General features: G+C 31.6%; 1 protein-coding gene across 5 annotated transcripts in view; it reads right to left on the reverse strand.

Annotated features, from left to right (window-relative positions):
* LOC128156485 (uncharacterized) overlaps nt 1-22,304 on the reverse strand; it is a 91,489-nt gene that overhangs the window by 54,278 nt on the left and 14,907 nt on the right. For 3 of the 5 annotated variants that reach the window (XM_052818656.1, XM_052818657.1, XM_052818658.1), the window contains 22 exons: nt 21,403-21,975; nt 21,161-21,217; nt 20,507-21,073; nt 19,505-20,371; nt 18,898-19,413; nt 18,735-18,776; nt 18,335-18,518; nt 17,865-18,244; nt 16,733-16,771; nt 16,577-16,615; nt 15,296-15,379; nt 12,644-12,706; nt 11,938-12,510; nt 11,177-11,746; nt 10,847-10,888; nt 9,290-9,367; nt 8,053-8,619; nt 4,668-5,261; nt 3,053-3,124; nt 1,401-1,967; nt 165-770; nt 26-76 (listed from right to left, as the gene is read on the reverse strand). In XM_052818656.1, the coding sequence (XP_052674616.1) occupies nt 26-76; nt 165-770; nt 1,401-1,967; nt 3,053-3,124; nt 4,668-5,261; nt 8,053-8,619; nt 9,290-9,367; nt 10,847-10,888; nt 11,177-11,746; nt 11,938-12,510; nt 12,644-12,706; nt 15,296-15,379; nt 16,577-16,615; nt 16,733-16,771; nt 17,865-18,244; nt 18,335-18,518; nt 18,735-18,776; nt 18,898-19,413; nt 19,505-20,371; nt 20,507-21,073; nt 21,161-21,217; nt 21,403-21,975 (7,131 nt within the window). The remainder of the gene's footprint in view (nt 1-25; nt 77-164; nt 771-1,400; nt 1,968-3,052; nt 3,125-4,667; nt 5,262-8,052; nt 8,620-9,289; nt 9,368-10,846; nt 10,889-11,176; nt 11,747-11,937; nt 12,511-12,643; nt 12,707-15,295; nt 15,380-16,576; nt 16,616-16,732; nt 16,772-17,864; nt 18,245-18,334; nt 18,519-18,734; nt 18,777-18,897; nt 19,414-19,504; nt 20,372-20,506; nt 21,074-21,160; nt 21,218-21,402; nt 21,976-22,304) is intronic. The other 2 variants (XM_052818661.1, XM_052818659.1) reach the window with 1 other exon arrangement.

Consider the following 22,304-nt stretch of genomic DNA (forward strand, 5'->3'; position numbering starts at 1 on the left):
GTATAGCTCTGAAACTGATGCTTACTAGTTGTTGTTGGGTATGGTCGACCTCTCTCTGGTCTTACAATGTCATCAACTGTGAAATATAGAGGATAAAGTATGAACATTCTTAAAAAACAATAATGTCTTTATATCTTACATTAAGATTAAAAAAAAATACGCACTTGATTTGACAAGATCCGTTGAAACTTCATTTAGATCCTTTTTCCTATTCACAAGATAACGGTATGTACTCAAAGGATGCGTGGATACCTCGTCGATTTCAAACGTGTCGTTTAGATAAAATCCAACCGTATACAAGTTGATTTGATCCCTTTCCGCTTTTTCAGCAGCTCTGAAAGCTTCATAGGGGTTGGCACTTTGGTCCACTCCGGTAAATAATACAATGAGATTCCTAGCAAAGTCTCTATCACCATTTCTGTCAGTAAACATAGTCTGTCGAACGTCATCAATGGCGTCATCAAGATTGCTCTCACCTGGCCTGTATGCTATTTGTTTAATTTCTCGTACAACGTCATTTTTCTTTGGTAGTCCGTTCAGTTGCGCAATCTCATCGGCATTACTACTGTATCGCATGAGACCAATTTGATATTCCTTGTCATCGATGCTGAGCCCCTCAGCAACATTGGCTGCAAAGTCTTTCATTTGATTAAAAACGCGTTCCTCTGGTACAGACGAATCGAACATGAAGATGACATCATAACCAGAATCACGTTGTTTAGTAGTTGTTGTAGTTGGCAATGTTGTTGTAATCGGTAACGTTGTCTTTACTTTTTAAAAAGAAAACAAAAATAAAAATAAAGGACACGAATATGTGCTTGAAGGTGTATGCTTGTATAATTGGCTTCTTAGATTGATAACTCGACAGCGGGAACAAATTAAAAGTTCAGAATTAATTTACCAGAAGTTTATGGGTAAACTATTCATGTACTAATTGCATGATTTTTAAATGTGCACGAATAAATGTTGAAATAATATTTGTTATATAATGATATTATCATACCATTTTCCGAAACCAATTATCAATACAGTATTTTGTAAAGACTGAGGATATATGTAATTTTGTATACATATACCATTTGACAGAGGTCTTTGAAAGATTAAGAAAATTAAAAAAGAATTACTTTTGACAATGCAACAGAGCATGGATTTCATTTTATATACACATCTTTATACACATTGAATATATTTTTAAAAATGTTAATTTTTTTAGTTGTAAATTAATCATATATCAACTTATTATTTAAAGAAACAACAACAACGAATGTAACAATATTGTTTTACGACGGACTGTTTTAAATAAAGTAAAGAAAAGTGAAAGAAACACATGTACATGAGTTGCAACATACATGTAATGTAGATTAAAAGCTTTTCTTGTGAAAACATATATATATGTTTACCTGAACATGTCGCTGCAAAGATTTTTTCATCAAGACCTTCAAGTTCATCAAATGTGTTAACTGCAAAAACATTTGTACTTGCAGGTTCGCTGGCTATTCCATTCACCTCCTTCAAGTCTTTGAGGCCAATTCCAACGGCATATATATGGATATCCTTTTCTTTCGCTACATCAGCCTCGGGAATTGTTCTTCGGTAGTTGATATTGGATACACCGTCTGTCATAATGATGCAGATATTAGGGACTCCAGGTCTGTCACCGTTAGCTTCATTAAACAACTCTTCATGCATTGTCTGGAGACCATCGGCAGTATTTGTACTTCCGTATCTCCATGGTATTGCATTTACGGCATTGAACACGTCTGCCTTGGTGCTATAAGAGTTGAGTTTGAATTCAACCGTGACTTTAGTGCTGTACGACAGGAGACCTACACGAACATCTCCACTGTCAATGTTGGCACCATGAAGGAACTTTGTCACAAAGCTTTTCATTTTGTCGTAGTTATCATTGCCAACGCTTGTGGACGAATCCAACACAAATACTATGTCCACCTGAGCAAAACATTGGTCTGTAATAAAAACAAGGTAACCGTAGTTTTAATTGAAAACATGTTTAATTGATTCCTTTAAAAAGTTTAATCTGTTTAAGAAATAATTCCCCAATATCATTTGTGGAATAAGTTGCTCAAGTGCTTGGTTGATAGATACAACTTCAGCTTAAAGCCGCATGGTATTTAACTTTTACTTACTTACATAACAAGCATCCATTTAAATATAATTGTAAGTCACACCATAAGGCTGACACTTTTTACCATTAAGTAAAAAAAAATATCAATGTCGGTAATGGCTACAGTTTCTAGTGTTAAATATTTTTTTATGAACCAATGCAATTAAATTGCATGTCAAATGGAGCCCTGTCGTAGCAACGGAACTCTTGTTTTTCTGAATAAAACATTTAACAATTCTAATAAAAGCATTCAATAATGCCCTTATTTTGCTCTAAAGATGGCTAGAATAACGATAAACATTTGAAAACTAATTAAGAAATAAATAATCATGCATTATATGACAAGAAAGCTTTACCCTTAACTCCTGATATCAGGAACATATATTTCAAAGTTTTACAGGGGCTCCTTGCGTATGATAAACATAAATGCGTTTAATAACCATGTACTCGATACTTAAATGCTCAAACGAAGAGGACAAAATTGATAGGAGACATTATTATATTAAACATTTTCTCAAAATGTTTCGTAAAATGAGATCTTGAATATACATTTTTTCCTCCTAAAGGTTCACTAATTGTCAAAAAACTTTATAATTAATTTTTCGATAAATAAATATAAAAGTAGAAAATAAAATGGTCAACATAGTGTATGGATATTTAAGTTACTGTAGAACGATTCAGTTGTGCAAATAAAGTACATGTAGCATAAACAATACTTTGCATAGACATTGCTTGTCTCTTAATCTGACACAACCTACATATTTTTTTTATTCAATTTGCAAACTTACGCGCTTTGTCTATATATTTCTGATTATAGATTAACGATTGAATTAAACTTTCACTGGCAAATAGTGAAACAGGATGAAGAATTGTAGTTTGTGGAAATATTTATGATATATTTTTATTTTTATTTTAATCAGATCATACTTAAGACAGTCGTTGGAATTGGTGTAGTTGTAGGCTTTGGTCGAGATCTCGGAGGCTCTATATCTTCGTCAACTGTCAAAAGAGAAATTTGAGTTAGTATTACGACAAACTGGCTTTTGTCTTTTATTAAAGTCAAGTGTAAGTAAATTAGATCGTTGGTGCTTGTTCCATGTTGCTTCATAATTGATTTGGTATATCTTTTCACCATACTGTATGACTTATTTTAAATATTACTATTAAAAAAATCACGAGTGAAATACTTGTCAGATAATCTACCCTTAAATTTTTTCAAAGAGAGAAATTGGTTTTAAAGTTATGTCTGAACTATTTGGGATATTCAACTGCGTGGTTGAGAAGTGATAGTAAAAAAGACCCAACAGTTTTGACAAATTCAAGCAAAGCAAGTTTTAAATGCTGTAAATGCATTTGGAAACCATGATCATAATTTCAAAACAAATCGAGTTCAATTTTACTGGACACAATATATAGATATTTTATTCATGTAACCGCCAAATAAAAATTGACTAATACATGTATCTGGACAAGGCCGACTATTTAAAAAACTTAAAAGTTATAAAATATTTTATAAAATCAAAGTTCTTTATATATACATCTACTTTCAATACTAAGTTAAACTCATCAACGTGCCATTATCCTTTCCGGCACGTTTAAGATTTGCAATGAAAATTGATTGTTCGAATGGAAACACAAACATGGAAAACAATTCTTGATAAAGTGATGTAGTTTGAATAACATGTTATGCACAAACGAAATCAATTTTAAGATATGAATAGTAGACTTTTTTCTCCAATGACATTCAAGCAAAGCGGAAATAAATGCCACAAAACTATCTACAAAATAATTTTTTAATTGTTCATTTATATTTTGAAATAAAATATCGCGTTTGTCAGCTCGGCTTTATATGTCTGTATAAATTCTTTGCTGATCACACTATAGAAAATTAATTGCTGTTTTGCGATCAATATGCTACAGTACAATATTCGCCTTGTCCCCGCTTGGTGAACATTGTAATTTGAAGATAGCTAAATACGGCAAGGTAAGAACAGTATTTTGAGGGCAGAGGAATCATCGTATTGACAAAAAAAGAAAAAAAGCAATAACTGTATGAAAGAAACATCTCATAAAACATAATGACATAGAATAGTGTCTTCGAATTATTATCATTTGATTACTAATTTTTGTACAAAGTATATTAAAGCTTCCTCAAATAATTCATATTTTGCTGCTTAATATGATTTTAGAAATATTTGTTTGAATCCTCAATCTGCAGGTGAATTTTGAATCCTTTTGTGACGTTAGCAATCCGCTAATTAACCTAAAATACCCTTTTTTGTCGGATATAAAAAATTTGATATTTCTAACTGAAGTTTTTTATACTGTACTGAAATTTCATCTTTTTCGGCTCTCCTTTTACTTCTCTTGCAAAATCTCATTTAGTCAAGGTAATGTAATCAATCATCGTGAAGGAATTATCATCCTCACTTTTTGTTACCCCCAATTTTATCTCATGACAAAATCTTGACCTTAATTCATCATTTTGATCAGAACACCTCACTGATAAACTGATAATGATTGCATTTAAGTAAAATCTTACTAAGTCCAAGAATGTTACTCGTTGATTCATCGATAGGGCGGTCGCCTTCTCTGGTATTGATGAGATGACGATAAATTCTAAGTGGATGAGTTGATGTTTCGTCTATTTCTGTTGTATCATCTAAATCAAACCCAACAGTATATAGATTTATATTTTCTTTTTCAGCCTCCTCTGCTTCGTTCCAGGTGGCGTATATGTCATCACTTCGCTCATTGGCAGTCATAAGGAATATGAGATTCCTTGCAAAGTCTCGATCTCCGTTTCTGTCGTTGAACATTCTACGTCTGACCATTCGGATGGCACTTGCTGCATCGGACGAAGTGTCTCTTCTGAAAGGAACGCTGTCGACTGCCGACAAGACACCATATTTGTCATCGTATCTGTCCAAATCCCATTGTTTGTTATTAGAAGATCCATATTGCATGAGTCCTACCCGGTATTCCTTATCGTCAATGCTAAACTTGTTCACGAGTGACTTTGTGTACTTTTTCATGGAGTCAAATGTTTCTGGAGCAACATTTGAATCCATCATAATAACAACATCATATCCAGAGTCGCGCAGAGGCGTCGTGGTTGTAGTTGTTGTTGTTGTAGCTAAAATGTAAATACGAGATTATTTTTTTCATCAATTAAATTCTTAATTTACTAGTTATATTTTTGTATAGCTCTGAAACCGATGCAACGGTGTACTTTTTCAAAGACTAAGATGTTTCTGGAGCAACATTTAAATCCATCATAATAACATTATCATATCCAGAATCTCGTTTGAGCGTTATAGTTGTAGTTGCTATCAAAATATCAAGAAAGTTTCTGTATATACTTGCACTTGCAATTTTTGAAGAAAAAAAATCTCCTAAAATTCAAATTATATTTGTATATGCCACTGTCTTTTTAAAAAATTGGGCTTAAAATCACATCTTTCTTAACAAAACAAGAATTCCATGGCCAACAATTCTCAGCTAAAAAATTATCTTTAAGTGAGTTTTACCCCTTTTTCAATTTTTCAAGTCTGACTCTAAAGTAGATAAAGGGAAAGTGATAAAACAGTTTAAAAGAAATTGAATATACAACTATATGCATAAAAAGATGCTTGCATAGTATAATTGTAAACTATAAATTTTCGTCCGAGAAACATTTCATAACATGTTTTCGATTTATTACCTAATCAAAGGGGTTTTGTTGTTTTATTGCAAATTAAATATTTGCGTCTATTTTGAACTGCCGGTCAATAGACTGCGATCAATTAGGCCGCCGGTCAATAGACTGCGATCTATTGGACCGCCGGTCAACGCGTGTATGTTATTATGTTACATCCTTTCTCAGGGAATGTATATTCCTTTACATGGACGCTATTTTTAGTACTTGGTGAAACCAAATTCAATGTTATCAAAATGCAGAATCAAATAATCAACAGTTTTAAAGCCTCATGTAAGGTAAAAGACTATTTAAAATCTAATGGGTTGAAGACTCCTCCTTCTTTGTGTAAACTAATATTAAATTGAAATGTTGTAACGCATGCAACAGGTTTGGTGCATGTAAAAGATGAAAAAAAATCTTAGAATATTGCATAATGGCACGAAAACCATCTGCAATATGCAAATTGTAAACCCGGAAAGCTAAAAAAGGAATTAGTTAATAAAACAATTATTTAATGCTTGATCAGTCAATAGACCAGAATTTTTTCCCTTGGTGCAGGGAAAGCTCAGTATGATCTATTGCCCTCGGCCGTTGTGGCCTCGGGCAATAGATCATACTGAGCTGTTCCCTGCACCTCGGGAAAAATATTCTGGTCTATTGACTGTTCAAGCATTAAAAAATTGTATAATATTCCTTTGCTAAACTTCTCTCCCCCATCAGGGCTACTATTGATTATTGGGTATCGATGACTAATTTGAATCTACACTAAATAAGGATGTCTAAAATGTTCTCATTTAATATAACCATGTCACTTTAAAGTGGACAAATAACTACCTATTTGATATTCGATTTACCTATGTATATGCGGTCGTTTTTCTATGAAAAATATATGTCATTAATACAACGATAGTAGAAACAAAGCTGAAATGATGTAGCCCTCTCCGATTTTTATATTTGATGTTTACTAGAGAGGGCTACAATTCCATATGATCTCTGTAATTATGGAAAATTATTTTTTTCATGCGGCTGATTTCGGTCTGAAAAGATCGTTTTTTTAATATATCTGACTTCCTTAAGATAAAATGATTTTTTTTATTAAGGTTGAACAAACTTTGTCAACACCTTCTTTAAGAATGTGACCTAAAACTTTAAAATGCAGTTGTTCTTTTTTACAGTTTCTTTAGTAGTTTAAACAGTAGTGCTGGATTTTGTTTTCTTTTTTTAACCCATGTAATTCATTTCTTTTGTACTGAAGAATATATATATATTATAGTAGCCCTGTAATTTATATATATATATATATATATATATATATATATATATATATATATATATATAAAAGGTTTTCAGTAGACGATTACACAATAATCCATTTCTTTCAAATTTAATCCAGAGCGCTTTCGCCTGATCGGCTCTTCAGTGGATTTCAAATTATTTGAAATTCACTGAAGAGCCGATCAGGCGAAAGCGCTCTGGATTAAATTTGAAAGAAATGGATTATTGTGTTATCGTCTACTGAAAACCTTTTTCTATATCGTTACCTATACCAAGGACTTATTCGTTTATATATATATATATATATATATATATATATATATATATATATATATATATATATATATATATATATATATTCCAAAATGAGTCGGCATCTTGTTTCATGAATCGGCTTTCTGTTATTTTTTATTTTATATATATATATATATATATATATATATATATATATATATATATATATATATATATATTAGCCATTCAGAAAAAAGTTTTGATAAATGATAAAAGACCTCTAATATGTGAGAATATAAAAAAATGTTTGTTGGTGCCTAAAGATCTTCAGGCCTAAAGATCTTGGTGCCTTAACATCTTATCAATTAAGGACCTAAATATTTTCGGCCTAAAAGTCCTCCTACCTAATATATACGTTTTCTTTGATTCTATACCTTAGAATGTTTTATAAATAACTACAATGTCTATGGTCATTAATGATTATGCGGTTTCTTTTTGTTGTGCATTAAAAATTAATTTCTCTGTAAATTTTCTATATTTTAGATATGCTTGGATGTAGTTTCCATACTCCATGTTTGCCCGATTATTTTTTTAAAACATCGAACTCATTGACAGCTGTACAGTTTAAAGTTTTGTTAGAACTAGTAAAGTAGTCAAAACATCATATGCATTAAAATAAATAGATCATACAGCGTCAATTATTGACTTTATTCTTTGATAATATAGTATAATCCTTTACCTGGACATGTTGATTCAAAGATTTTTTCATCAAGACCTTCTAATTCATCAAAGGTGTTAACAGCAAATACGTTTGTACTCTCAGGTTTGCTAGCTATTCCGTTCACTTCCTCTAAGTCTTTTAGGGCAATTCCAACAGCATAGATATGAATACCCTTTGCTCTCGCTTTCTCGGCTTCGGGAATGGTTCTTTGGTAGTTGATATTGGATACACCGTCAGTCATAATGATGCAGATATTTGGGACTCCAGGTCTGTCACCATTAGCTTCATTAAACAACTCTTCATGCATTGTTTGGAGGCCATCAGCAGTATTCGTACTTCCGTATCTCCATGGTATCGCATTTACAGCATTGAACACATCAGTTTTTGTTGTATATGAGTTCAGTTTGAATTCGACTGTGACTTGCGTGCTGTAGGATAAAAGGCCTACCCTAACATCTCCATTGTCAATGTTTGCAGAGTGAAGGAACTTCGTCACGAAGCTTTTCATTTTGTCGTAGTTATCATTTCCTACACTTGTTGAAGAATCCAATACAAACACCAAATCCACTTTTGAAAAGCACTGGTCTATAAATAAAACCAGATTGTTAAATAATTTGTCATGTTAACAGGGTTCGACACTTACATATTTTGCATAAGTCCAGCCGGACTAGTACTTGTTAACTTTACTAGTCCGCATGTAATTTTATTTACCCGTCAGAAATGAATCAAAATGCATTGCCGCATTTCACCTTATATAATACTCATTTTTTCATAGAATTTGTAAGAAAGGGGTGTGTAATATACACCACATTGTGTTTTTAATATATGTTTTTCTTACAGGTGTAGCACTGGCTTAATTGTATTGTACTATTCAATACATAGTAATGATCTGTGTATTCCTTATTTCTATGCTTATTGTGTATGCCGCCGTTCAGCTAAATCAACATCCCGAACACTTGTTTTAATCGCTTACTTCACATTTAAGACATGAAAATGAGTACTTCAAGAATGTTTCGTAATATGTTTCGTGAAAACCATTTTTAAAATTCCATTTTAATATTGCAATAGAAAAAATGATTTGTCGCTTAAATACAATTCAATTCAAACTGTTCCTGTTTCAATTAAAACTCTATTAAACAGACTACTCATCTTCAAGTATAATAAACTTATATTAAAAGAAATAAAAAGAGATTCATTGACGTTACAATCATCATTATTTTAGCGTGTTTTTCTTCATAAGTGTGGATAACCATACTTAATGCTGTCGTAGGAAATGGTGTATAAGTGGCTGCTTCTTTTGGTGGAGATGCTGATGGTTCTACAGTGTCAACAGCTATTAAAAACAGAAATACATATGCCATCATAAGAGGTCCATTTGAGGTATCATCTCTTGCTCATCTCATTTGATTAGTTTAAATATTTTTCTTTGCTATTGTGGTTTTGCGATATAACATGAAAACCTTTTTTCAAAGTATCATTAAATATTTGTTGTAAAATATCAAGACAATAAATTATGATAAATCTCTTTATTCTTTTCAAAATATGATCCAGTAACAAATCAATATAAAATGTCCATTGTGTTTGATTGTTCATGTAAAAATTTCTTTAATATCTTCAATATTTCTTTAAAATTTATAATGCAGCTTTGATCCAATTTAAATAAGATATTATTAATAAATCATATCATAAATCCAATACAAAATAGAACGTCATTTCTATATATTGAAATGATAAACATGTATTGTGTCATTTGAAAAAAGGAACTGCCCACGCAGCACTTTTAAGGTCTACTTTGTGGTCGTGCCGGCCAGAAAGAACAGGAAATGTTAACTATGACATCACACAAAACAACAAGCCATCAATCAAAAATGTTCAATAATGAAATAATTCCCGATTGTTATGGGTACGAACACATTAAACTACATTAAAGATTACCTCTGCGTGCAACTTTGTAGTTACCGTTAAATATAAACAACTGACTGATTTCAAAGCCTTTGTCGATGTGACGTCATTCTGTAAATTTTGCAAGGCGGATCAATATTTTTTTAACATAGGAAAATGCATTTTATAATTGAACGGAGCATAATCTTAATACAATTTTACCATTAAATCCCTTTCACTATGTTTGTTTTGATCAAGTATGTAATTATTTTCAGCGTGTGTATTATTTCTTTTCTAGAGTGTTTAATGTGCAAGTTCAAAATGTGTTTGACATCGGGAAGCCTATCTAAATTCGCTTTTTAATAAAAAAAAATATGAAGCCAAGGTCATATAAATTTCAACCGGAGCTCCTTTCTTAGATATTTATTCTAATAAAAGATGCTCTTTATACGAAGCAGCAGCACTATTCAGAATCTTTTAGATAAGTAGAATTCAATTATCGTTTTAATATCTAATTTAAATAAGGGTATACCCTTGCGATATTGAAATTTGTTTATGACCTCCATTCTGAAGAATTATCAACACATTTCACGTGACTGTCAAATCAGAGGACCAAAATAAGTGTCATACAAAGTAGCATTTACTATGCTGTTTTATATCTCATCAAATTTTTATCATCATAAAATAACTTTACATAAAACTTTGTAATAATATATGCATAGTTTTTTGAACGTTCAAATCCGTTGATATTTCATATATTAAGCCTTAACAAAGCTGTGCATTCTTTCCTTGTTTCCAAGTAAAATTTTAACTTTTTACATAATGCACCGATCACTTTGATTTTTCTTAGATAGATAGATAGATAGATAGATAGATAGATAGATAGATAGATAGATAGATAGATAGATAGATAGATAGATAGATTTCTTACTTGGTCGTGGTCTTTGACGGCGAGGTTCAATGTCTTCCTGAACTGATTAAAAATTAGATTATATGATATTTTCCAGACAATTAAACAGTTCATCAACTTATTAATTGGAGTCTTTTAAGTAAAAACTTATGGTGAAAAAGTATATAATAAACACATTCACTAAAGTTGAAAAGCAACGAAAATTAAGTATTTAAAAAATACGAGAACTGTATCAGTATACGTTGTTATATATAAATGTTTCATTTTTTCAAACATTCATTACAGTGCCCTACATTATTCAGTATTGATGGTTTTAAAAGTCAAATAAACTATATACCAAAACATACTTACTAGAATTAAATAATGCAGCGGGCAAAACACCAACATCTTCGTAATTTTGGACTAAATAGTTGTAACTTCTCAGCGGCCACGTACTGATTTGGCGCAATTCTTCCGTGTCATTCAAGTAAAAACCAACTGTATATAGATTTATTTTTGCATCCTCTGCTCTTTCAGCTGCCAGATAGGATTGATATACGTCTTCACTCTTTTCCATTCCCGTTAGTAATATTATAAGATCTCTTCCAAAAATGCGATCCCCATTTTCTGTTTTAAACATATTCGTCCTGATGTAATCGATTCCTTTTCCTATTTCTCTCTTTCCAGATCTCTGTTTAAAGTTAACAGCGAAGGCAGCGCTTAATATGTCTTGCTTAGTTTTGTAACTATTGAGATGCCATTCAGCAGTTATATCATCGCCTTGAGTATATTGTGCAAGACCAACTTTGTATTGTCCATAGTTTACGTTGAAATAATCAAATATCTGATAAACAAATGTTTTCATGTCTTCAAAAACGCTCCTTGTGACACCAAACGAATCCAACAAAAATACAACGTCATAGTTGTCACTAAAGATATTTTCTAAAACAGTAAAAAAAAGATTACAAATTCAAAAAAGTCACAAACAATTTATAAAAATCTTTCGTGTAAGCAATAAGCACTAAATTAAATGATGTTTGACTACGTGTTAAATGTCAACATGTTAAAACAATATGACAAACACATGCCAAAGAAAGAAAAACAAAACATAAACGAAACAAAAAAACATGTACCTGGACAATCAGCTGATGCTACAATTTCATCATCCAAGCCATCAAGTTGATCAAATGATGAAATGAAAAATGAATATTTTCTGAATGGCTCTGAGGCAATAGAGTTAACCTCTGATTGCAAATCTTCATCTAAACCTATCCCAACAGCATATATATGAATGCCTTTACTTTTTGCTGTCATCGCTTCTTGCAACGTTCTTTGAGAATCAACAGAAGGACCTTTTGTAATAATTATAGCTATATTTGACGCTTTTGGTCGATCACCATTAACAGATGTAAACATGTACTTGTGCATCGCTTTAATTCCTTCAGCAGTGTTTTTTGTAAAGCTAGGACTCCATTGCATTCCATCAATAGCTTGTTGTAGGCTTCTTACAGAAGAATATTTATTCAGATTAAATTCAATTGTGTATCTGGAACTGAAAGTTACTATCCCAACTCGTACAGCACCATTGTCAATACTAAGTTTATCTAGAAATTGTTTGCAGAAATTAAGCATCTTCCGAAAACCTGTCGACTGGATACTGATAGACGAATCCAAAGCAAAGACAACGTCGGCATGGTCAAAGCACACTAAAAGAGTAAGTTTTCTTATCTAAACAAGGAGAATACCTAAAGGGACCGAGTGTTACATTTATCACAGCACAAACCAAAATGTTAAAAACGATTAAACTTGCATGCTTGAAGAAATAAACATGAAACAAACCTGGGAGTGAATATGCCGTTGATGCAAAGGTTGTTGGAATAAGAGTAGTTGGGTTTTCAATGTCTAAAAAATATATCATAATTCACTATTTTTCTGCGTACTGTAAATAAGATTTTATCATGCAATTTCAATATACTGAGATTTAGATCTAGAATTTCTTTAATTAATCTTTTTAAATGTTGAATTTGTTTTGTGTATAAATCTTTTCGATGAGCCCGTGTCAAAAATAAAACGACTTGCAAAATATTAATAGTTGTAGTCACGCAAACATAAAATCGAGCAAAATAAAAAATCGAACTAACTATTCTACTCACATTGCTTATTATCTTTTTTATAATATTGCAAAATGTATAGTCCGAAAGGATTAAGTCTTTATTATGTACTTGAAACATAGCTTTAAGAACTCTCTCTTCAAGCCTTTTTATCGCGTCAAAATTCAGAAAAAGCATTAAATTAGATTGGTGTACAAAGTTGTTCTTTTATTATTATTTGAATGCATTTCTGTTTTGCTAATCCAGCTTCAAATAATGCTCATGACATTAGAAACACCATCAGTACTTACATAGCAATGTTTATAATATCATTTCAATATCTGTGAATAATATACATAGTATCGTGCAGTGCATAATCAGCTTCAGCAGTATTGAAACTGTTAAAAAAAATAAAAGGGAGATGTGCAGCCATCTTTTGAGATTTTATTTGAGAAGAAAAATGTAAACATTTTTTAAACTGGTTTGTTTCGGTCCAAAACGCGCTAAAACTGTCGTATAAAGACACAAAAGCAATAAATATGACGTTTAACATGTTGTTTTAAATGCAAATTACGCATACCAGGGCGGAACAAAGCATTTTAAAATTAATTTGAACCGCGCAGCTACATACTTAAATTTAAGATTTAAAAATATGAAAAATATGAAAGGGAGTCATTAGTGTCCACTCTACAGTCATTTGTTGAGAAAAAGGTCAATGCTTGCCTATTTAAGGTGTAACTTTGTCTCAAAAGAGGGTACCATATTCTTAAAATGAGTCCAAAAAACTATATATTTTGCACAAGAAAATTTTGTCTGTGTCAATGGCGGTACAATAGAGTAATATTTTCACTGAACAATATATGTTAATTTTTTAAGGCAATTAATTCTGTGGACCCCTATCCTACTTCTAAAAAGAATATAACTTAATTTGTACTCAAAGAACTAGACAGAGCAATTGAAAACGGTATAGAGGTGTCTGTCACAGATTGTTTTGAATTGACATTTATTTTCATCGATGAAAATATAACGCCAATGTGCCTCCATAGACGCGGAGGTTCTAAGTAAACTCTGGAATTTCTTGTTCTAAAAATAGATCACCTGCCGACTGATAAAAATTGGGTGCCCTATTTCTAGGCAAAGTTTTTATATTTATGTGCAGAATTCAACAAATGGTTGTAGATAGGACTCCCGTGAATCCCCTTTATATTTGTACTGGCTTTTAAACTTTCAAAATAAGTCAGTAGCTGCGCAGTTCAACAGCTGTTTTAGGTAATTAAAAAGGATTGTCCTGTTCTTGTATGCATAATTTGCATAGAAAACAACATGTTGAATCTCGCATTCAGTGCTTTTATATCTTTTAGCAAAATTTTGGTCAGTTTCGGGCAGAAATAAGCCAGTTCAAGAAATGTTTACTTTCTTTTCCTCAAATGTAAAAGATGGCCGCACACCCCCCTTAACGATATTTAACGATTGCAGTTTGTTTTGCTTTGTTTTAATGTGTTTAAATGGAATGCGAAAGTTAGTTGTGTACAAAGTTTCAGTAAGCCAACTCGGATATCTCCTTAGTGCATATCAGCGAGTTTTAAAAAGATTTAACAAAAGTTTTAACAAGTTTAAGGCCAACACCCGTCAACGCGTCCATGATGACGACTACAACTCCTGCAGTAAACGCTGAAAATAAGCTTGAACTAAAGATTTCGATATCCCTTACTAATTCAATGTTAGTTGTGATAACCCATACAATTTCCATGGTGCAAATGATTATCGTTTTATACATTGCATTGTCATTAAGGTTTTACACTCTATGCAAAAAATGAAAATTGTTGTAAATATTGTTTTGTCTAAATTTATAAATAATTGTATTGACACAATTTATTCATATTCAAATCCTTTTGAAATCTAAGTATCCCTTCATTTAATCTCTGTTTTTCATTGTACATTTAGTACTGTCATATAGTTATTGGAAATGTACATAAGAAAAATATTCATTAAATATTCAAATTCTTTGCACAATATTTTTCTTAATTTGAAAATTCAGATGACAATCCTAAACCAATATCAGATTGTGTGATATTTTGCTGAAAATTTGATATGGTAACTATACATTTTGCAATAGATAGCGGATTTAGGTAATCATAAGCTTGTGGGTTTTACCTTAAACAAACTCGCAAATATAATACTGCATTTGTTTATATTTCAATGCAACTTTTAAAGTGCGTTTTGTAAAAAAATTTAGAACCAATCTTGAAATATACAAATAACACTTTTGCGTCAAAGAGATGGTTGGTCAGTTAGCATAAGTTTTCTATTTCCATTATTATTCACATCCTTTAACTAAAAAAACCTTTTAATTGCTTATTTATGTTTTAAAAATAAATTTATTCAAACAAGAATGTATCACCACTGATATCGGGCTTGGCATGCACTCCAGTAGAAGAGAGGAAGGTGGGTGGTGGAGGAGGAGGAGGTGGCGGTATGGTTATAACTGAAACAAGTCATTCTTATAATCATTGCGCTTCATTACTTCCCCTTGGAAGAAAATCTTTCCAGATTCATTAAAAGAAATGGGCTTTATTAAAAAGATTCTATTGAAATACAAAAATTATCTTAGCAATGCCGTTAAAGATTTGTTATTATTGATATAAATATGTACGTTTTTCATGACATCATTAGATGTTATTGTTACCTTTTCTGATAATATCATATTAACTAAGGACACAGATGGAAATACATCATTAATCTTTAATGATTCTATCTATCATTTTTAAAAAAAAAACACTATATTTTATCGATTTTATCAGATTTTAACACATCAATAGAATTGTAAACAAAATTCTATTTGCGATGTTTTGATGTTTAACTGGTTTTCAGAGAGTTATTTTCGTCAAAGCCTATAAAAATTAACTTTAAAAAGTTCAAAACTTGAAAAAGACATTTACACAGCAAATCTATATTCGGGAACCTGACGAAGAATTCTTGTTTGCAAATAGAAATTAGTTTACAGTTTTACCCCCAAAATGAAACAGTAAGTTTACTTACCGTAAGAAATGAAATTCAAGCATTAAGTTAGTGAATGCCATAATCACTTCCTCGTTCACACAAAGACAAGACTGTGACAGAATGTAAACCAACCTTTCTTTTCATTACAAGAAAGTGTGAAATATAAGTATAATAATATATTCAAACTTATTAAAGACTTTTTATAGATACTTAATTTCAACACTGTTATGTAAACCAATATAAGCAATACGATAAATGAAGATGTATCAACACATTTAGAATCTCCAATTCTTAATATACATGTACTAAGTTGGTTTACAATCAATGTAAAAAAGTGAGATTAATAAAACAATAATAACATGATTGCAATCTTTGGTCATAAACTATTTGACAGAAAGTGCAAATACACAAATAAGATAGAACAGCACATCAAACATACCAACACTTTAAAAATATGTGGTTATAGAACAACTATTTTTGATGGAAAAAAGTACAGATTTAATGATGTTTGTGTTTGCAAACTTTTAAATGTAGATTTTAGAAATTTCGATAATTTTCTTTCAATCTTAAGCTGTTCTATAATCACAAAATAAGATTATCGCGTGTGCGGTGTGCAGCCATTTGTTGTTATCGCGCTAATACTAAGAATGCAAAATAACATAAACACTTTTCAAAGACATACCATATTTCTGTTGCGGAGGTGTTGTCGAAATCATTGCATCTAAACGAAAATGAGCTTAAATTTAGTTGAAATAAGATACTTCTTCCAATAAAAACTTTGTTAAAATCAAACAAGTTTTTTTTTATCTACCAACAAAAATAATAAGACAAATCAAACCTTTTAAATCAGGAATAGATTCTTCTGTCAATGACCGAACTACATTAGTAAGAAAGAAATTAATATTAAATATCAATTATTGAATATTAAAACAAAACCACTTGTCAATACATAGAAAAAATGATACCTTTCAATAAAAACTAATCGTTTACCACTTTTAAGATATATTTTAATCTTTTACTTGCATGGTTTTATGCAAAATCCGAAGCAACTATTAGTTAATGAACCCAATTGATTTCTTGTCCACATGTTTCATTACAGGACAATATTTTGGTGAGTACACATCAGAATATTGTTGAAACGCAACGTTGCAATTTATAGTTACTTCACAATAATTTTAGCAGATGTCTTGAGTTATTACATTCAATACTTTTTATAATTTCAAAACATTAAAAGGATGTGACAAAAGATCCAAATGTCTACAAAGGCAAACTTAACAAGAACCTTAGATTGGCGGATACAACAGTAACGACATGTGTATGCATTGTCTACGTAAGCATTACGTAATTATGTAACTTTTCGGAACTGCGAAATTAACATTCACTGACATGTTAAGGCAATTTATTATCATAAGTCCGAGAGCATCTCCACTTTATGTCATCATTTTGGTTTGTGGGAATGAACTTTCATTGTCTGAAACTTAATTCATACTCTAGTAGTTTCATCATCATTATCTAAACGTGTTACCTATGTAAAGACGTTTCACGCTTGGTAAACAGCTGAGTGTTTGTACGTCATAGTAACCGTTATAAAATTAATCCACAATTAAATATTAAATTTTGGTTTGTGGAAAAATTATAGTGTGGAAAGAATCTGAAGGTACCTATACTCAAAAATCCGCTTGGTGAAATCAGTCTGGCATATATGCCGTGCTTTTTTTCATTATTTTGTTATAAATGCTTGCACTGTCCATCAAGATTCTTGTCGCCGTGTAAGGTTTGTCATATTTAATGGAATATCTTTATAAACACAGTGATGATGTTTAACCATATCCCAATCCAGCTTACATATACCTATAGAGAACATATGAGACATTCAAATGCATCAAAAGTATTTTCGCGCCGAAGACGTTGGGAAGAAAAGCACAAATTTACCCTTACCAAATACTCTCTGAGGTAAATAGAAAACTTACATATCCCAAGTCTTTGGACAAATTCTTCACTGATTCTCGGTAAACTTGAGTATTCTGAAACGCTGAATACATTATCTGGAGTTGATGCTAAAGCTGCGGGCTCGTCTTTTGAATTTGTGCCCACAGCAACACTGAATATTTCAACAAGCTGTTCATCTTCCAATTTCTTCTTCATAACATTAGCTGCAAGATTTGCGATGTCAGTAGATTGTTGATCAGTGAAAAATATCAACGCTTTGGGGGTATCGTTTCCAGCTGGTAATATTCTTGCTACTTCATCAAAAACAGACGCAGCATTGACATTACGATTTCCGACGGAGATTTTTTCTTTGTCAATTGCATAGTCAAAAGTAGAAATGAGATCCCTCCTTGACAAAGGTCTACAAAAACATAAACACTAATAATAACGGTTTTATATGATTTTTAAAGATGTATTGAATGCATAATAATATTTTATCGGTATAAAGTACCTGGAAAAATCGGCATATGTGGTTGCTACATCCCCATATCCTATTATTGCTACCTTAAGACCTCCGCTTTCAATATCTCCTTTGTGAAGTATGTCAGTATAGAATTGTTTGAGCAAGGCTGCTTCGCTTTCAAGTATCGACGATGAAACGTGGAACGCAAACACAATTTGCGCTTTTTGGCCATCTGTACAACAAACCGAAAACATGTTATTGAAAATTTTTAAAATAAAATTTCATACAAGAACTTTTAAATGTCTCCTTACAATTTAAAAGATCGAACAGAAATCCAGTTTGCATAACATTGTAAATACAAAGATAAACAACTACATTTTAAAATTGTTATTTTAATTCTACTGTATATATTTTGAATCTGCAATCGCAATAGCTCAAAAATACTTACTCCGTAAGAGATCTCTGTTTTGAGCTTTTAATTTCAAAAGACCTAAAAAAAAAAGTTTATAAACAATGAAACGCATCGATTAAATACATAAAACACATTTTAGTGGTTAGTACCTAACGTGTTGTAAAAGTGTAAGTGGCATTAGTACACAAAGTATGCGAACCTTTGCAACGATATGGTAAGACCAAAAAATTGCTCGTGTTCTGCAAGAATTGATTACTGCTAAGATTTGGAAGGTTTTTCAAGAGTTGAAGATGCTTTTGAATCGACCTCAGGTTTTCACCATTCACTACCATTCCTGGCAATTTACGAGATACCAGTTCGCTTCCCGGTGTTTCTTGTCCGTAGGCGTCACGGATCGTTTTGGTGAAACTCGCGTCCAGTTTTGCGGAAAAGTTTAATATTGATGTTTGAAGATTACAAAAGTAATCAACAAACAATATAAACAATAGTTTTTCGTCTTCATTCTTAAATTCCGAAATATTTAACTCATTTTTCACTTGTGGAGTTAATTTCATCGCGTTTACAACTGTTTGAATGGATTCGCAAATGTTTCCATCTTTAACAGTTTGTTCAATCGATGCAATTAAGGTTTCAGTGAGGTTATGAAAAGATACTTTCGAATTTCGATGGTCAGCGCCGGTTGGTATTGTTAAAACAGCATCAAAGAAAAAACAAGCTGAAAATTATTACAATACGACAATCAAAATGTATAGGGTTGTTGTATTCAATAAAAATTGGGTAAATAGTATTGTGTCTCTCCAACTCACCTGCTCGCTCCATAACATTTTCACCTTTACTCGAATAGTTTTCCGGCGGAGTAAGAGTACTTTCAAACCAGTCGGTTTTATTGTTTGAATTAATATTTCCATTTGTAGGTGTATATTTATTGAAAATACCAACATTAGACCCTATCGTTGGAGATATACTTAGGCCTTCAGTGAAATTTTTAATAACTTTCTTGCCCACACTCAAGTGTTCGTATGTTCCATAACCTTTTGAAGTTGAAGCGTATGTAGTGGAAAAGTCGCCCTTTTGATATCCATCTTCGTCAATTCTGTTATCTGTGGGATCGCGTGTGGTATTACTAAACCTGTCCGTGTTAAACTGGTCTCTCCTTGTAATGATGTTCCAATTTGTGGGCAGTGTTGATGTTTTTAGTTGTGCAGTGGTGTGATCTTCTGTAACTGTGATGTTGGGATGAACTGTCGTCTCGTTAATTTCTGTTGTGTTGACACTTATATTGTTTGATGTTTGTGTTTTGTCTCCATAGCTTTCCGTGTAATAAACGTCGTAAGGTATTGTACTTTTATCCTTTTCCAAGTCGTCAATCGTTTGTTTTATTGTACCTTTGTCGGTTATCCACTGATACTCAGTAGAAATTGTGCTTGTAATTAGTTGATTTACTTGAGAAGAATCGGAGAAATTGGGTCGAGAAAAAATGTCTAGTGTTCCTATTTCATTAGTTTGATTCATTTGAAAGGGTGTCGTTATTTTTATTTTTGGGGTTGATTTCAATTCTAATGTACGCTTAACACCAACTGTAGTCGCTAAAAATTTATCTGCAGTGGGCCAAGGCGTCATAGTTGATGTTGTGGAAACTGGTGGTTTTGGCTTTCTTTGTTTTTTCTTCCGTACTATAAAACATAACATACATAATTTAAAACTGTTTGTAAGTTAAATATACAGTTGGTTCAATAGCTATAGTAGATTTTTTTTTAAGTTATATACCAAATGCATAAAAGTCACAATCGGACAAATGAAATACTTACAAAATGGATTGTTTCGAATTACAGGCTTCCCACTCTTTTTGTATATCTGTAAGTCTGTATATGTTTTAACGTTATAAAAATGTTTCGAGGTTGGTCTACTTGCAACATTTTTTAAAATAGTTGTATTTCCAATGGCGACAGAAACAACACTTATTTGAATCCCTTCATGTTTGGCCGTACTAACTTCTGATTGCAGAACTGAATGGTCACCTGAAGGATTTCCGTCTGTGACAATAATTAATATCTGTTTGCCTTGTAACAATTTGTCATTGTCAAATATCAATCGTGCTGACGCAATACCTTTTCCTAAATCGGCAGAATCAAAACGTAGTTTTTTCGGAGTTTTCTTTATTGCTCTAAGAAGAGTCTTTTTATCCAAATGATCGTTAAAATTAAACACAACATAAGGTTTATCGCCATAAGCTATTAAACTTACACGAACATCATTCACACCAATTTTTGCTTTCTTCACGAGTTTGAGAACGTACTTGAGAAACTGCTTTTTGAAATTCCTTTTACTCACATTTGTTGATGCATGTAAGAGAATTACTATCTTTGCTGGTCTTCCTGGAATAATATGAATATATGTTATCAATCAAAATACAATGTGATTCGTACTGTTTAAAAAGCAATAGAAAATTTGACATATCTCACCTTTTTCTCCATCATTTTTTCTTAATGTTTTTGAATGAAGTGTTTTGGTATCAACGTCTGGAAGCAGTTCAAAATATATATATAAATATATATATATATATATATATATATATATATATATATATATATATATATATATATATATATATATATATAAATATATATATATATATATATATATATATATATATATATATAAATTTTAATAGCAGTTAATCAGTGTCTATATATTTGTTACTTACTGTGAATAATATTCTGTGCAACAGCATCCAGAATCTGTGATTGTGCGTTCAGATCTTCATATGATTTCACACTCAACAGAAATCCACCCTCATTTGGATCTGTGATCAATTTTAATTCATTGTCTTCAGAAGCTTTGACCTGGATCGCTTGGACATCAACGTCTGAACTCTGCAGTTTATCAATAACTCCTGTACAATTGTCCGTTGTTTGGGTATCCGTAATAATGACGATTTGATTACTTACTACAGCGACATTGCCCAGTTTTTGGAAGGAAATCAGTGCTTCGTCCAATGCCTTGCATAAAATTGCTGATTTACTTCGCAATGTCTTCGACAACCCAAGTAAAATACTTTTGGTTTCATTTAAGCTTTCACTTCCTTTAAATTGTTTCAAGATATTCACAGTTTTGCCATAGTTGAATAAAGCAACATCCGTTCTATGTTTTGTAAGATCTGGGTATTGAATGAGATTACCAATAAAAGGTAATAAGCGTTTATAAAAATCTTTTGGATTTGTTTTTCCATGTGACTGGAACAATATTGCTAGGTTAAGGGTAGGTGCGATCCAAGGCTCTAAAAAGTAGTATTATTTAAAAATTAAGTATGTTAATGTTATCGTCATTTTAAGTTTCAAATATTTCAGAAATTGATATTGTAACTACAGCTTTGAACTTACCATATATTACTAGAACATTATAGAATGGAAAGGATCCATACTAGGAGCAGGCGAAGACTATCATCTAGTCAATAGATATGTTCTCCATTCGCATATTCATATTCTATTTGCATCGATTCTACATCAATGGTTGCGGAAAGCAATCGTTTAAGCATTGACAGTTTATGTTTTTGAAATTTATAAATCGTTCGCAAAGGTTCTATAATATAAAATGCAACACAAAGTT

The sequence above is a fragment of the Crassostrea angulata genome, chromosome 7 (assembly GCF_025612915.1).
Source record: "Crassostrea angulata isolate pt1a10 chromosome 7, ASM2561291v2, whole genome shotgun sequence".
Taxonomy (NCBI): Eukaryota; Metazoa; Mollusca; class Bivalvia; order Ostreida; family Ostreidae; genus Magallana; species Magallana angulata.